This window comes from Oryzias melastigma, linkage group LG17 (assembly GCF_002922805.2).
Source record: "Oryzias melastigma strain HK-1 linkage group LG17, ASM292280v2, whole genome shotgun sequence".
NCBI lineage: Eukaryota > Metazoa > Chordata > Actinopteri > Beloniformes > Adrianichthyidae > Oryzias > Oryzias melastigma.
This window is the reverse complement of record NC_050528.1, coordinates 19865018-19880210: the sequence shown is the minus strand read 5'-3', so window position 1 is coordinate 19880210 and position 15193 is coordinate 19865018. Positions and strand designations below refer to the sequence as shown.

The 15193-nt window shown below is 39.1% G+C and overlaps 1 protein-coding gene and 1 long non-coding RNA gene across 11 annotated transcripts in view; one reads left to right on the top strand and one right to left on the bottom strand.

Annotated features, from left to right (window-relative positions):
- LOC112147115 overlaps positions 1–2530 on the top strand; it is a 39405-nt gene extending 36875 nt beyond the window's left edge. For all 10 annotated transcript variants that reach the window (XR_002919400.2, XR_004949504.1, XR_004949503.1 and 7 more), the window contains 2 exons: positions 219–352; positions 1800–2530. This is a non-coding gene — a long non-coding RNA (uncharacterized LOC112147115). The remainder of the gene's footprint in view (positions 1–218; positions 353–1799) is intronic.
- Positions 1768–15014, bottom strand: LOC112147111 (myosin-7). The gene is made up of 38 exons (XM_036216389.1): positions 14966–15014; positions 14674–14886; positions 14459–14602; positions 14192–14348; positions 14077–14104; positions 13436–13541; positions 13255–13347; positions 13107–13170; positions 12922–13020; positions 12741–12844; positions 12369–12507; positions 11635–11753; positions 11384–11533; positions 11134–11304; positions 10745–11054; positions 10576–10655; positions 9060–9265; positions 8859–8982; positions 8217–8353; positions 7864–8119; positions 7530–7772; positions 7265–7441; positions 7029–7174; positions 6852–6942; positions 6395–6784; positions 6168–6294; positions 5904–6022; positions 5634–5830; positions 5247–5430; positions 4835–5000; positions 4604–4728; positions 4211–4519; positions 3917–4120; positions 3542–3838; positions 3317–3421; positions 3067–3162; positions 2755–2889; positions 1768–1885 (listed from the first exon to the last, which is right to left on the bottom strand). The coding sequence occupies exons 2-38, from the start codon at positions 14872–14874 to the stop codon at positions 1868–1870; spliced, it is 5817 nt and encodes a 1938-aa protein (XP_036072282.1). The 5' UTR covers positions 14875–14886; positions 14966–15014; the 3' UTR covers positions 1768–1867.
- Positions 15015–15193: the final 179 nt, after the last annotated feature.

Here is a 15193-nt window from a genome sequence, read left to right as displayed (position 1 = left end):
TTAATTTTTCTCCATGGATAAAACAACAGCTCTGTAGTGACAAAATCCACCCACTTAATATGCAGCTGGTTGTTAATACAACAGTCAGTAAGACAAAGATAACAGCATGCGTATGCGAGAAATCCAAAAGCTTTGTTAGTTCTGTTAGTGTAAGCATGGATAATAAAGAATAACACAAGTTAATGTTTAATCTTTTCTGATCTTTCTGTTGATACTAGAGGTCTTTGAAGGCCAGAGTCATGTGAGATCAAGGTCAGACTGTCTGTGGGCTTTATCCATCCTGCTCTTCACTCCTTCAGCAGCAGCATGAACATGTCCGTCTGCCGTCTGCTCGGCTGTTTCATCAAGAAGGGTAAGATTTGCTCTCAATAGTTTTTTCTCTATTTAATTCCTTAGCTATTCTATAGCTTTTTTTAAAGGAAAAATAATGTTAAATGTTACTTTAAAAAAAGTATTTCATGCTAATCAACTTTACATTTTGTCTTTAAATTAGTTGCTGTGTTTTTGCTAAAAAAAAAACTGCTATGATTTACTTATTAAATGAGTAAAACTGTCTTCAATTAAAGTGTTTTGTAAAACTGATTTCATTGCATCTTTTTTGTGTGTTTGCATTGTTGTTGACAACAACTAAATATTTAAATTCATTCAATTCTAGTTTAAATAAATTACCTTAAAAATATTTTTTATTATTGATAATTTATTCATTTAACGTTTGGGGCAAAAATGAAATGTTGACATGACAGCAAATACATCAACATATTTAAACATTTATTTGTTTTGCTAGAAAATTATGATTAATCTTTAAATTGATTTGACAATTTCTTTATAATTTCATATCATTAAGCTACCACTTAATAAGTTATAATAAATTGTAACTAATAATCTAATATGACTATTAGATTGTTTATTTAAATCTAATCTTAAAGGAATTTAACAAAGTTCACAGTTTTTTCCTACTTTACAGCTTGTTTGCCTTATAACAAGTTTGGAACTGAATTCATCAAAGTATTTATTGAAAATTTGCATTTATTTAAAAAAAAGAAAGAGTTTATTGGATGTTTCTTAATCAACTGCATGAAAATTGTCTCTATAAATACATTGTTTCTAATAAGCAAAACACAAGTGGTAGGTGTGGCTTTAAAGAGCTTCAAAAGCTTTATTTTTAGTATTTCATTTACAGGAGAAATCATGAAAACAGTCAAACGTTTGGTCATTAAATTGCCTCCTGTTTTATTTAAGGAAAATAAAAAGAATTATGTGCATGCGATAAATGTTGAAGTTTTTTATTTAATAAAATCTTTATAGACTATATATACTTTAGGTCTAACTGTGTGTGACATCTTTTTGTTAAAATGCATTTCTTCCTTATTATATAGTCGATAAATTACTTCAGAATCATGCAGTATTACTAACAAATATGTCACTTCCCGGGCATGTTTCCATGATGACCTTCAGGTTTACACAAGAATAATCAACAAGAGGGAGCTGTGTAGTAAATGCCACAAGGTGGCACTCTAGTATCAAACCCTAGCTGGTATTTTTCATGACGCCACTACAGCAAATGAATTGTAAAGCTTCCTGCGTATATGTGGTGAACATTAATATTAATGCAAAAATTTCTGTATTTTTTGTTTTTTTAATACCTTTTACGTGTTTGTTACCTTCAATGAGTTAAATGCAGACCAGATAAAAGTTATTTTGTAGGGTGGTATGCTTTCAGTCTGATGTTATTCTTACAATAATCACAATAAATGAAGAGACTTTAAGTTGATTTACATGCATTTTGCTTTATTCTACAGTTACTATGCAAACAAAGATGACCACAACACAGAAGAACCCACGGGTCCTAGGTGGCTGTCAGTGAGTTTCACTCATCTAGCCCTTTCTGTGATGAGAAAAGATAGAGTAGAGAATGAAAGGTGGATTAGTGTCAGAAAACTTAACAAGTGTTACACACTATTATTTTTCTAGACATTTGTCATGGCATTAAATTACCAATAAATATATGATTTTTTTTTAATCAAACAAGCATCTCTTTCAGCAATCATTTTTAATGAAAAAGAAAGCCATTCTAAATTGTGAAGAATGAAAATCTTAAGTCTGTAGACTCTTTTTAAATAAAAAAACAATTACTGTTCATGAACTAAAACACCATTCCTCAGTCATTCCTGACACAAATAATGGTAAGTATAGCATCACAGTGACTTAATTAGCATGCCCAATTTTACTACCAAATCAAAAAATTAACAAGTAATCACAAACATGAAAACAATAAAGTCACTAATAGAATTCAAAGAACTTCATTACAACATAATATTCATAAGGTTTCTGTATATCTAACAACTTCATAATAACAATAACATCTACAATAAAAGGTTTTTGCATCCAAAGCTTTTCCTAACTTGGTTCTGCCCTGCATGCCCCCCCACCACCCCCCCCCCTGTTTCTAGCAGATCTTTCTTCTTCCCACATAATACATAGAAATAAACTTAAATCTTAATCGTTTAAGCTAAAATTAACTAACTTTATAACCAAATAAAAATGATCTGCACACAAGACTGGTCTGATTATTTCTTATTTTTTGAGTAATACATTGCTTTCTTTTTTTATTGTAATGTATGAAATTACAGTAATTATAGCATTTTTTATGGAATATTCTAGAGATGTAAGTGGAGAGAAAAAGAACTATTATCATCAGTGTAGAACGATGTCACATCAGTGGAAGCGTTAATCTCTGGTAGAGCTTCTTCTAACCTTTGACCCCACATCGCGGCTTTTGGCCCGCATCTTGTTGACCTGAGACTCGGCGATGTCGGCTCTTTCTTCAGCCTCGTCCAGCTCATGCTGCAGCTTGCGGAATTTAGTCAGGTGAGTGTTGGCCTGCTCTTCCTAAAACATACAGAAACCACAAAAGGTTCTCACTTCTATTCTCTTTAAAAGCCCAACAAATAAAACATTAAGAAACAAATTCTAAAACGCTTATGCAACATTTATGAAATCTGAAAAGCAATGAATGTGATGAAATAAAAGCCTCCATTTGTTTTAACTTTTCCACCTCACACTTACAGCTTCCTCAGCTGCTCTCTTGTAGGCTTTAACTTTCAGCTGCAGTTTGTCAACCAGATCCTGCAAGCGGGCAGTATTCTTACGGTCCTCCTCAGTCTGCACAAACCAGTAAGCATATAAAATCACTTTATTTTTTGTCTGTAGTTAAATATTAAGATAAGTATGAGTTAGAGTACATCTCAGATTCCTTGTGGTTATATTCAAAAGGGTAACAGTGGATCCTCAAAGCTTGTAGCTCTGCACATATTACCTGATATGTGAGCTCCTTGATCCGTCTCTCGTATTTACGGATTCCCTTGATGGTCTCACTGCTCTTCTTCTGCTCCACTTCCACTTCATTCTCAAGATCCCTCACCTAAAAGTACCAAAAACGTACTAAAAACTCAACCACAAAGATGCATACATTTATGTAAAGTCGCCCTAGTCACTGCTGATGGTGGATAATGACAGAAGTTTAAGAGGAACGTGTACTCACTCTGGCCTCCAGCTTCTGCACCTGCTTCTTCCCTCCCTTCATGGCGATCTGCTCAGCTTCATCCAGACGGTGCTGCAGGTCTTTGATGGTTTGTTCCATGTTCTTCTTCATGCGCTCCAGGTGAGCGCTGGTGTCCTGCTCTTTCTTCAGCTCTTCTGCCATCATGGCGGCATCAGTGATGGCCTTTTTAGCCTTTTCTTCAGCGTTTCTGCACTCCTGCACCGCCTCTTCCACTTCTCCTTGAAGCTGGACTGTATCAGACTCCAGCTTCTTCTTCTGGTTTATTAGCCCGGTGTTCTAGTTTGCATTTGTAAGATTTGAAATTAGATTTCTAAGAGAAAGAAAGTGAGAATATATTATGAAAAATGCTCTTACCTGTGAGTGCAGCAGCTGCACCCTCTCAGTAACGTCCAGCAGCTCCTGCTCAGCCAGTCTGCGGCTCCTCTCAGTTTGTTCCAGAGCAGCTCTGAGCTCCTCCAGTTCAGCTTGAAGGAGGTTGTTGCGTCTTTCAATGATGGCTAGGTTCTCTTTCAGGTCATCATTGGCTCTTACAGACTCATCCAGCTGAATCTGACAATCCTTTTAAAAAAATAAATTTCCAAAATATTATAAGCAGTTTAAAACTAAAGAATCCTCATAAAGTTAGTTCTATATGTTGCTCATGCATACCTTCAGATGGGCATGAACAGACTTCAGCTGTTTCTGGGCTTCAGCTGCCTGCCTGTTGGCTTGGCTGAGCTGGATCTCCATCTCGTTGAGGTCGCCCTCCATCTTCTTCTTAATACGAAGAGCTTCATTTCTGCTGCGACACTCGGCCTCAAGAGAGCTCTGCAGGGTGTCAATGGTCCTCTGCATGTTCCTCTTGCTCTGCTCCATCTCTTCATCTTTTTCAGCTAGTTTCCTTTCAATTTCAGCTTTTACTTGATTGAATTCCAGCTGGGCCCTTAAAATCTTACCTTCCTCGTGTTCCAGAGAAGCCTAGCAGAAAAAGGAACACAAACATTTTTGTATTAGCAAAAGGATATAATTTGAAACATCGTTTTTGTCTGCAGAGGTCTGTACCTCAGCTTCCTCAAGAGCAGACTGGATCTCACTCTTCTCTTGATCCAGTTGTTTTCGCAGCTTCTCCAGTTCATGGATGTTCTTTGAACTCTCACCAAGTTGCTCAGTGAGGTCAGAAACTTCCTCTGTGGGAATCAAGCAGAGCAGTTCTCTAACTTTATTGTTTAGTTTCTTTAAACTTGTCCAAAGATACCGGAAAACAATTCAGTAACTAAAGCTGGCAGATCTGACCTTGAAGGTTCTTGTTCTCCCTCCTCATGGTCTCCAGGTGGTCCAGAGCTTCTTCATAGGAGTTTTTAAGTTTGAAAAGCTCAGTACTTAGGGCCCGGGCCTCCTTCTGGGAGCTCTCCAGCTCACATTGAGACTCTTCATACTTCTGCTTCCACTCCGACAAGACCTGCAATGAAAAGACAGGGAACAATATTTTAAAATAAAAAACTGGGAGACCAATTTTAAAAATCTGGTCAGTTAATTCTTGTGTGTGATACTCAAATTAAAACTTTTTTTTCCAGTTAATTTTTTCCTTGTTTGTTATTTTTAAAAAGTTTTTCTTATTTTTTTGAATATTATTTATTGTTCTAATAAAAGATTCAAGGTGTACTTTTATGCAGCTGGTGAACAAAAAACACAGCATGAACCTGACCTTGTCAAAGTTCCTCTGTTTCTTGTCCAGAACAGCAGCAGCAGCATTTGACCTCTCCACATCCACCATGAGATCTTCAATCTCATTCTGCAGTCTGTGTTTGGTCTTCTCCAGAGAGGAACATTTAGCATTCACTGCTTCAACAGCCTCCTCAGCCTCCTGCAGACGCTGAGCCAGCTTCTTCCTTCAGAAATCATCATGCAAACCGTTAAACGGTCCAGCAGCTAAATGAAAATCAGCTCCTATACAGGCTGCTTTGCCATCCAACGGAAAAACTTTTTGTTCGTCTCACATTGTAGTAGGAACATAACACAAACAAAAAGCTGATCTGCCAGACGAAACTTCCTGCTAGGATTTGCAACTCAAACATTTTATGTTCAGGCTTACTTGGCTTCTTCCAGTTCCTCAGTCCTCTGGATGGCGTCGGTTTCGTACTTTGTTCTCCACTGAGCCACCTCAGAGTTGGCTTTGGACATGCTGCGCTGCAGCTCAGCCTTGGCCTCCTGCTCCTCCTCATACTGCTCCCTGAGGAGGTCGCAGTCATGGCGAGCTGACTGCACAGCATGGGCTAAGGCGTTCTTGGCCTAGAAAAGATCAAATCAAATCTTATTAACCCATTCACTGAAATTACTGTTTAGTTGATTCTGTGTTATCCACCTTGCTCTCTTCTTCCAGCTGCCTCTTCAGGTCTTCAATTTGTTGAGTGTAGGACATTTTTCCTCTGGTCAGTTGGGATACCTTGGAATCTTTATCCTCCAGCTGTCTGGAGAGTTCACCTAGAATTTGTATATATGCATAATGTTACTATTTAAACTCTGGAGATTTTAATATCCTTAAAATTGTTTTCAAGGGCATATCCATTTTCTGACAAGACTGATCTAATTAGTATTTTTGGAAATCAGCTGGTAAGATAGTTTATACCATTTTCTGTCTGAAGTTTTGCTTTTTGCATGTTGAAGTCATTGATGCAGCGTTGAGCTTCCTCAAACTTATTCTTGTATTCGTTCATTTGATCTTCCAAAGTTCTGCAGGTTTTCTCCAAATTAGTCTGAAAAAAAAGTCCACATTAGATAAGCTTGATAAATTATTGTTTTAAAAAAGAGATAATGAACCCTATCAACGCAGAACATTGAAGATAAATGACCAACCTTTGTCTTAACAACATGTTCCATGTTGGAAACCACATCATCCAGCTCCAGTTTGAGCTCGCTCTTCTCCTTCTCCAGTTTCTGCTTGACTCTCTGCAGGTTGTCAATCTGCTCTCCCAGGTCAGCCACACTGTCTGCCTGTTTCTTCCTAAGGGTTGCAGTTGTGGATTCATGGTGCAGAGTGGCCTCTTCAAGGTCTCTGCGGAGTTTCTGGAACTCGGCCTCCCTCTTCTTGTTCATCTCGATCTGAGCAGCCGTGGCTCCTCCAGCTTCTTCCAGCCTCTCACTGATCTCCTCCAGCTCCCGAGCCAAGTCTGCTCTCTGCTTCTCCACTTTGGCCCGAGCAGCTCGCTCTGCCTCCAGTTCTTCCTCAAGTTCTTCAATGCGAGCCTGAGAAAGTGTTTTATTAGTAACTTTTTTGTCTGTTTTAGAATTATTCAAAATATTTTTTCACTACCTGAAGCTCCTTCAGTTTCTTCTGAAGCTGAATGGAAATGGCCTGCTCGTCTTCTATCTTATTGTTGAGCTGACTGAGCTCAAAGTCCTTCCTACGATGACAAAATCAAGTATGTGTCTCAAAGGCTTGTACCAGAAGATTGTTTCCTAAATACGGAGGTGGGAGCAAATTGTTTACTTTTTTAGATGTTCTTCAAGTTGTTGTTTGTCGTTCTCCAGGTCCATTAAACTTTCCAGAGTTAGTTTCAAGTCACCCTCCAGTTTCCTCTTTGCCCTCTCGAGATCCATCCTAACTTTCTTCTCTTGTTCCAGAGAACCTTCAAGCTGAACATTACAACAATTATTAAACTCTTATCTCGGTTCATAAATGTGGGGGTAACCTACAGTATTAAGGAATTAACAAATCTTCATTACATCGTCCACTTGCTGCTCCAGCTTAGCCTTGAGCTTGGTCAGAGTGTTGACTTTGTCTTCCTCACTCTGCAGGTCATCCAGCGTTTGCTGATGAGCTTCTTGTAAAGCTTTCTTCTCCTTGGTGAGCTTGGCTATGATTTCATCCAAAGCAGCCATCTCCTCAACTAAGTTCTTCACCTGTGACACAAGTTAAAAAATACTTTGTCCGTGTAGAAGTCACAAAATTTGTGTTTGTGTTCCTGCATTTTTGAAGCATTTGATGAACCTTGTTCTCAGTGGCATGCTTTTCTTTCTCCACTTTAGCAAGAGTTAGCTCCAAGTCATCAATGTCCTTCTTTAGCTCGGAGCACTCATCCTCCAGCTTCCTCTTCTTGGCTGTCAGTTCAGCATTGATCTCCTCCTCATCTTCCAGTCTCTCAGTCAGCTCCTTGATTTTTGCCTCCATCTGAATCTTGTGTTTGATCAGCCCCTCACATCGCTCCTCTGCGTCTGCAAGATTATCTTGCTCCTAAATGGTAAATAGATTCATAATGTTTGCTATTTTACTTGTTAATGAGGATCTTACATTTGAATAGCAGATATGATGTTTTTAGACTTACAGCATGAACTTGGAGCTGCAGGTCATTCTTCTCTTGGAGAAGGGAGACCATTTTTTCTTCTAGTTCCTTTCTACGAGCTTCAGATTTTGCATAAGCCTCTTTGAGCTTCAGGAATTCTTCCTTCATGTTGGCCATCTCCTTCTCTGCCTCTGCAGATCTTAGAAGTGGTTTGATCTTAAAGTATAGCTTCATCCAGGGCCAATTCTTGACCCCCATGAAGGCACGAATGTTCCACTGGATCACTAGTAGAGCATCCCTATCAGTAAGCAAACATAGACACTATAACCAAACCTTGTGCAACAAAAATTGAGTAGTTTTGTGCAACAAATCAATTAAAATCATTTTACTCTGACCTTCTTTCAACAATCTTCTGGAATTCTACTCTTGCCAGCAGCCCTCTTGATCTAGCCTGTATTCCTGTGATGATGAGGGACAGGCGATCATCTCTCATCTCCTCCAATTGTCCAAGAAGACCAGCCTTAAAGAACACCTTCATAGGATATAGATTTTCATTAGCTGCATAAGTATTACTTTACAGGGAGTGTTCAAATGTACATAAGCTTCAAAGTTTTTACCAATTTTCATGAACAATCCTGCTTTCCTCAATTGTCTTAAAGGTAATACTTTAAAGATTGGTTAAAAAACTAAAATGAAATGCATGATATGTTAAAAAAGTATTTTAAAAGCCAAGTACTAAAGCAACAAAGCATGGTATGATCTAATTTCACTCCACAAATACATTTAGATATATTTGCAGTCATTGGATGTTGATCTTGAAATGCCCTTGGAGGATTGAGTCTCCAGTTCTTTAAAGCTGTCACTATTAAATATATATATATATATATATATTTTTTTTAAAAACTCTATGTACAATACTATTTGTACTCTGCAGTGCTGTTGAAAGGGGTGGGGGTGGGGGGTGCTGGATATCAAATTTCTAATTGAAAAATGAACACTTCACCAATCGAACAAAGGTTTGACTATTATTCTTTTACCTTCGTGTGGCCAAACTTGTACTGGTTGTGATCAATTTCTAGAGACCCAAGAAGTTTCTCCGCTCCTTTCCTGCTGTCAATAAACTGACCCTCAGGGATGGCAGCTGGATTCAGGATGCGATACCTGTGAAAGCAAAGATCCATCAAACCACGGCATTATACATTTCCAATTTCATAGCCATAATTATTGAACTGAGTAACCTCTGCTTGAAATCCCCGTAGAGGATCCTGTTTGGGAAGCCCTTTCTGCAGATTCTGATGCCTTCCAGCACGCCATTACAGCGCAGCTGGTGCATCACCAGAGGGTTCTCCATGGCCCCAGGAGTCTTGGTCTCATTGGGGATGATGCAGCGCACAAAGTGAGGGTGGGTGGACCGCAGGTTGGTCATCAGCTTGTTTAAGTTCTCCTGTGGGATTGATCATCAGATTAATAATTTTTAGCATCGGAAGGAATTTCTGTAATTTAAAATTTAAGACACTATTTTTGTAATCTTAAGCCTTTGTCACAACCTCCCAGGTGGATGTGGGCTGTCTGCAGGTGAAAAAGGGCTAACCTGTAAGGGGCACACAGGTTGCCCGCTCAAAAAAGCAAAGTCATAGACGGCTTGGAGAGCACGTAGAGCAAAATGCTCATACACACCTTTTTCTTTGATTGTGCTGTTGGTGACAGGTCATAACAAACACTTATACAACAAGCAAAGGGTAAGTAACAGTGATGTCATCAAGATACAGCTGTGTCATATGCATTTTTCCTTTTTTTACCCCCTAAAATCCTGAAGACTGCACAAGAAGCCTGTTCGTGCTGTTCACATGATATGTGTGTTTGTATGGGCATCCTACGGATATCCTACATGTCATGTGCCAACCTCATGCATCCAGCATTTGTACGAGGTCAGTAACGGACCAGTTCCCACACCTTACTAATAACTAGAATGTGTCATAAGAGCACCGTACAATAGTATCACCTGTATGATATAAGTTCATGCAACTTGTTGGCCTTACAAATACTTCACAATACTTTTACACAATGCATTCTCACTCCCAACTCGTTACATATGGACAAAAAAAAAACAAAAAAAACATATGGACATATGGTTATGTCATCCTACATGACACTTTTGAAGTTTTGGGTATCCCCAACTTGTTGTTTTTTGACGTGCTGGCATTTCCCATTAAATCAGGAGTCCCCAACTTACAGGCCGCAAACTGGTACCAGTCAGAGGGCCGTTTGGTAACGGGCAACAGACAGGGAAAAAATGCATATGCTAATCAGGGGTCCCCAACCCTAGAGATGTATATCAGTACCCTAACCTGTTACTGGTTCCATGTCCGGTACCGCATTTCAAGGGTTGGGGACCCCGGATTTACTGGGAACAGCCAGCATATCAAAAAATGAGTTGGGTACATTCAAAACATCAAATAGAGACGTGGAGGGCACCCAAACCATAATCTACATAATCAAGTTACCTTTTCATGACATCCCTTGAGGCAGCTGTACAAGCCTCAAGGGAACTGCGAGACAAACATGCCTTTAAGATACGGCTGCTCCTCTCTACATCGTGCAGAGACCCAGACAACCCAAAAACCTGCAGCACTCATATGGTCAACCTCCACTTACAGGTCCATGTGACTCAAACAAACTGTTAATATTTTGTTATACATAGGAATGGTTAATCGAAACCCAATTTGTGGGAACTTTACACGTTTCCTTACTCACTCTATGCAATGCTGAAACAGTTTGAAAAGATGAGCCCTTCTTCTTGCTTCCTCCTCCCTTGCCACTTTTTCCAGTTTCTGCTGTTGTATGAGAGAAGGGATCAATACAGTCCAACTCAGACAACACCCTGCCGCTGGTAGTTCAAACTCATCTGCAGGTTTGTTTCTACCTGAGTCAGCTCCTGCATAATTGGCAAAGAGATTGGACAAAAGCTTCAAGGTTGACTTCTGAAAAAGTCCAACCACCGTCTCATTCAGAGGATCCTTGTTTTTCACCAGCCAGTTGTTGATGTTATAATCAACAGTTCCTGCATAATGAACCAGGGCAAAATGGGCCTCTGGTTTTCCTTTGGGATTTCTAGGCTTTTGGAAGTTGCTGGATTTTCCCAGGTGGTTGTCATAAAGCTTGGCTTTGAAGGTGGCATCACTGGCTTTGGGAAACATGCACTCCTCTTCAAGGATGGACATGATACCCATGGGCTGAAGGGACAGAAATGTGTGGTTTAGTCATCAAAATTCCTACCTTTTTTAAAGGAAGTTTTGCAGTAAAATGTCTCACCTTTTCAATCAGATCTATGCAAGCCTGCAGATCCATACCAAAATCAATGAAGGTCCATTCAATTCCTTCTTTCTTGTACTCTTCTTGCTCCAGCACAAACATGTGATGGTTGAAAAACTGTTGCAGTTTTTCATTAGTGAAGTTGATGCACAGCTGCTCAAAGGTGTTGAACTGAGGAACAGATGACAACAGGAAAACTGTTTTCATCTAAGCTGTATTCAAGAATCATGGGGAAAATATATATGCTTACATCAAAAATCTCAAATCCAGCAATGTCCAGCACTCCTATGAAGTACTGTCGGGGCTGCTTGGTGTCCAGTGAGTGGTTAATCCTCACCACCATCCACAAGAACATCTTCTCGTACACTGCCTTGGACAGTGCACCAACAGCATAGTACACCTTCAAAGAAATACTTTTTTTATTTAACTATTATAGAATCTTGTTATACATTGCCAATTGCTTCACCTTCCATGGAGTTTCATGGTTGTAATTTTTCTTACCTGCTGAACATTCTGTCCCTTGGTGACCCACTCATTTCCTACTTTGACTCTGGGATGACAGAGACCTTTGATCAGGTCAGCAGAGTTCAGGCCCATCAGATAAGCTACTTTGTCAGCATCTGCAGAGAAATTAAGTAGGATAACCTCAATAGACAAAAAAAACATTTTTACAAGTGAATTCCAGTCAAAGAAGTAAAAAAATAACAAAATTATGGCATTGGATTTCAATGGCATTGTATTCTTATTGCATTTCCATTGCATCGATACCCTACCAGAGAAAAATAAACTATTTCAGCTGAATTGTAACCTTTCTTTCTAAGTTTAAAGTTTACTTTTCAGGTCTAAACTTAATGTAAAACAGATATGAAAATCCTTCCTGGTTCATTCAGACTATGATAACAAAACTACACATATCACCATTTCATGGACTTCAGTAAAATAGTTTAAGATTAGATTCTTATTTTTTTTTTTGCATCCTATTTAATGTTCATACCCTTTGTTTTCACATTCTTGTTACAATAATCAATATTTAATGATAAGGCTCAGTCATTGATTTCTTTAATTTCAGTGATTTCTCTTAGCTTTAGTGTCCATCAACACAAACCCAAGTAGGAAATAAACTCAAAAACAGAACACTTTCACTCTTTTCCCAAAACTACCATCTTTTTTTTGTTTGCTGACCTCTTCTTGGGTTTTGTTTGTTGGGTTTCAGAGTGACTGGAAACTTGTCTCACCTTCAGTGCCGTCTGCCTCTGCCTGCTCTTCACGCTGCTTGTTCTTGAACTTCATGTTACCAAAATGCATAATAGCACCGGTCAGTTTGTAGATGCCATTTTTTTCATCTTGAGTAAAACCCAGCACGTCAAAGGCTTCCTGGATGAAAAGGGGGATTTAACTTCAGTGTCATAGATAGTTTCCATAGTAATGCAGTATTCAGTCAGTGTGGAGTGACTAAGACCCAAAAATTGAGAAGTTGGTTTGAACTCTCTAAGACATTATACTAAGCCACAATGAATGCCATATTTTAGCTTTTTAAATGACATAAAGAATAAAACTAACAACATAAAGGTTCTTTCCTTTGGAGGACTTTATTCAGTCATACTCACATCAGTTGCCACCAGTTCATCAGCATCATTAATTGACGCCACAGTTGTCTCTCCTTGGGAGATGAAGGCGTAATCATAGGGGTTGCTGGTGATGAGCAGCATTTCTAAAATGTGGCATAGAAATGTAAGAATTTCCTTAATTTTAGAATAATTCTTCAAGCTGTTTTTTTTTTCTTTTTACCAAGCAGCTCTGGTTTCTTCTGAGACAGAATCTGGTAGAAGATGTGATAATCTCTCTCAGCTCTGAGTTGAAAGGTGACACGGGACTTTTCCAGCAGATCTGAAAAGATGTTTGTATTATCAACACTAAAGCTGGATTAACAAAAAAAAATGGAAAGAGGAGGAAAAGTTGAGACTTCTACCAACATGTTTCAATGTCTGCTGAAGCCAACTTTCCACTGGCAGCAAAGTGGATGCGGATGAATTTCCCCTTAAAAGTTTGCCAAAGGAAGAGAGAAAGCATTGGTCAAAGTAACAAACACAAAGATGTCTCCTGTCACAAACAGGTTCTTACAAATCTGGATGAGTTGTCGTTTCTGATGGTCTTTGCATTCCCAAATGCTTCTAAAGCAGGGTTACACTGGATAATTTGATCTTCCAAGGTACCCTGGTAAAAATAAAAAAAGATAAAATAGTGTCTTTTGTGTTTAATATGCAGAAAAAAAGTGAATGATTTGAATATTTATCATTCTTGCCTTTTTATCAGTGCCTGCATCTTTTTTTCCTCCTCCAGCTGCAATACTCGCAAAGTATTGAATTACTCTTTTGGTGTTGACCGTTTTTCCAGCACCAGATTCTCCACTGGGGACACAATTGGGTTTCTTTCATAAAATTACAAACTGGAATCTCCATTCATTTTAGTACAATTTCACATCCATTATCGTATCAACAATCTGAGCCAGCAACAGACATCTTTGAAGTCCCAATCCGATCATCCTTAAAAGTGTTCCCGGTGGTCTTTTATTATGATTTAGTCAAAAAAACTTTGTTTTCTAGGGTATAGTTTATGCAGAGCAGCATCAGTTCATTTGGGCGGGACTGTTTGCACAGACCAACCCTGCCCCCTTTCCCACCACCCATAACTGAGCTGTTTACACTCTAGCATACATCTCCTCACTTCCCCAACCTAACATTAGCTGTGCAACAAAAAAGGCAAACAAGACTGGAGCTATCCAGCCATACAATTTTGAGCTTGGATGAAAAAATTCTCTGAATTGCAATTTTAAGCTCAATTTTCTTTATATATGTCCTCCATCATTAGAAAGCTGCCACAGGAACATGTTAAAACCACATGCATGAAAAACAGAGTAAATGAAAAAATTAACGTGTAACTCACGTGATGAGGATAGACTGATTTTCTCTGTCTGATGCAGATTGGATCAAAGAAAGGAACAATGTGAGTTTTATTCTTCACCAAGATGCACACAAAGATTATCTTGATAGTGAATTACCTGTTAGCATATACTGGTATGCATTATCAGAGATGGAGAAGATGTGAGGAGGAGCTTCACTCCTCTTCTTTCCTCTGTAGGCAACAACCACCTCCTGGTTGTAGACTGGCAGCCACTTGTAGGGGTTGACAGTCACACAGAACAGCCCAGAGTAGGTCTATGGGAACATAAACATTAAAAGCTGAAAGAAATGTAAGGATTTCTGCAGTAGTTTTGCTTGAATGGGGATGTTATTTTATCCTGGGAACCTCTTAAGCCTTAACTCACGTAGATCATCCATGCTGCATAACGCTCTTTGAGGTTAAACAGCACAGCTGGCTCATGCAGGAAGGTGAACATCGCCATGTCTTCAATTTTATCAAACTTTGGGGGATTTTGGGGGTGTACATCACACTCCTTCACTGTGACAGTCTGAAATAAGATATAATTATGTATCTGTTCTGAAATCTCTATAAAGCTAATATGGTTTTTATTTTACCAACCTTCCCTTTGGCAGTCTGAGCAGTGACTTTGTCCCCCTCACGACTGACAACAGATGCCTTCACATATTCCTCATCGGGATCAGGAACGAAACACTCCCTCTTCATGTCAAAGGGTCGGGTCTGGGCCTCCAGACGCTCCCTGTCTGACTTCCTCAAGTATGGGGCTGCTGCCCCAAACTCCTTCATGGCAGCATCCCCCATGTTTCACTGTGTCTACAATGCAAAACAGTATTTCTCTTATTAGAAACTAAATCGCTTTACAGTTAAGAGATCATTTTAAAAATATGTTTACCTGAGGAAGTCTTGTGTAGAAGGTTGAGGTGTGAAGGCCCTGAGAAAAGAAATACTGGACAGTGATATCAAAGGCTGCAAGACCAGAGGCTCAAAAGTCATGTTACTCATATCTTACCTTGAGATCAACTGGTAACATGTCAGGGGGTTCTCTGTACCTTCTCTTTATACTTAAAGCCCCCTTTCCAAATATGGAGGGAAGCTTCCCAGTCAGGAATGCTATTGTCTG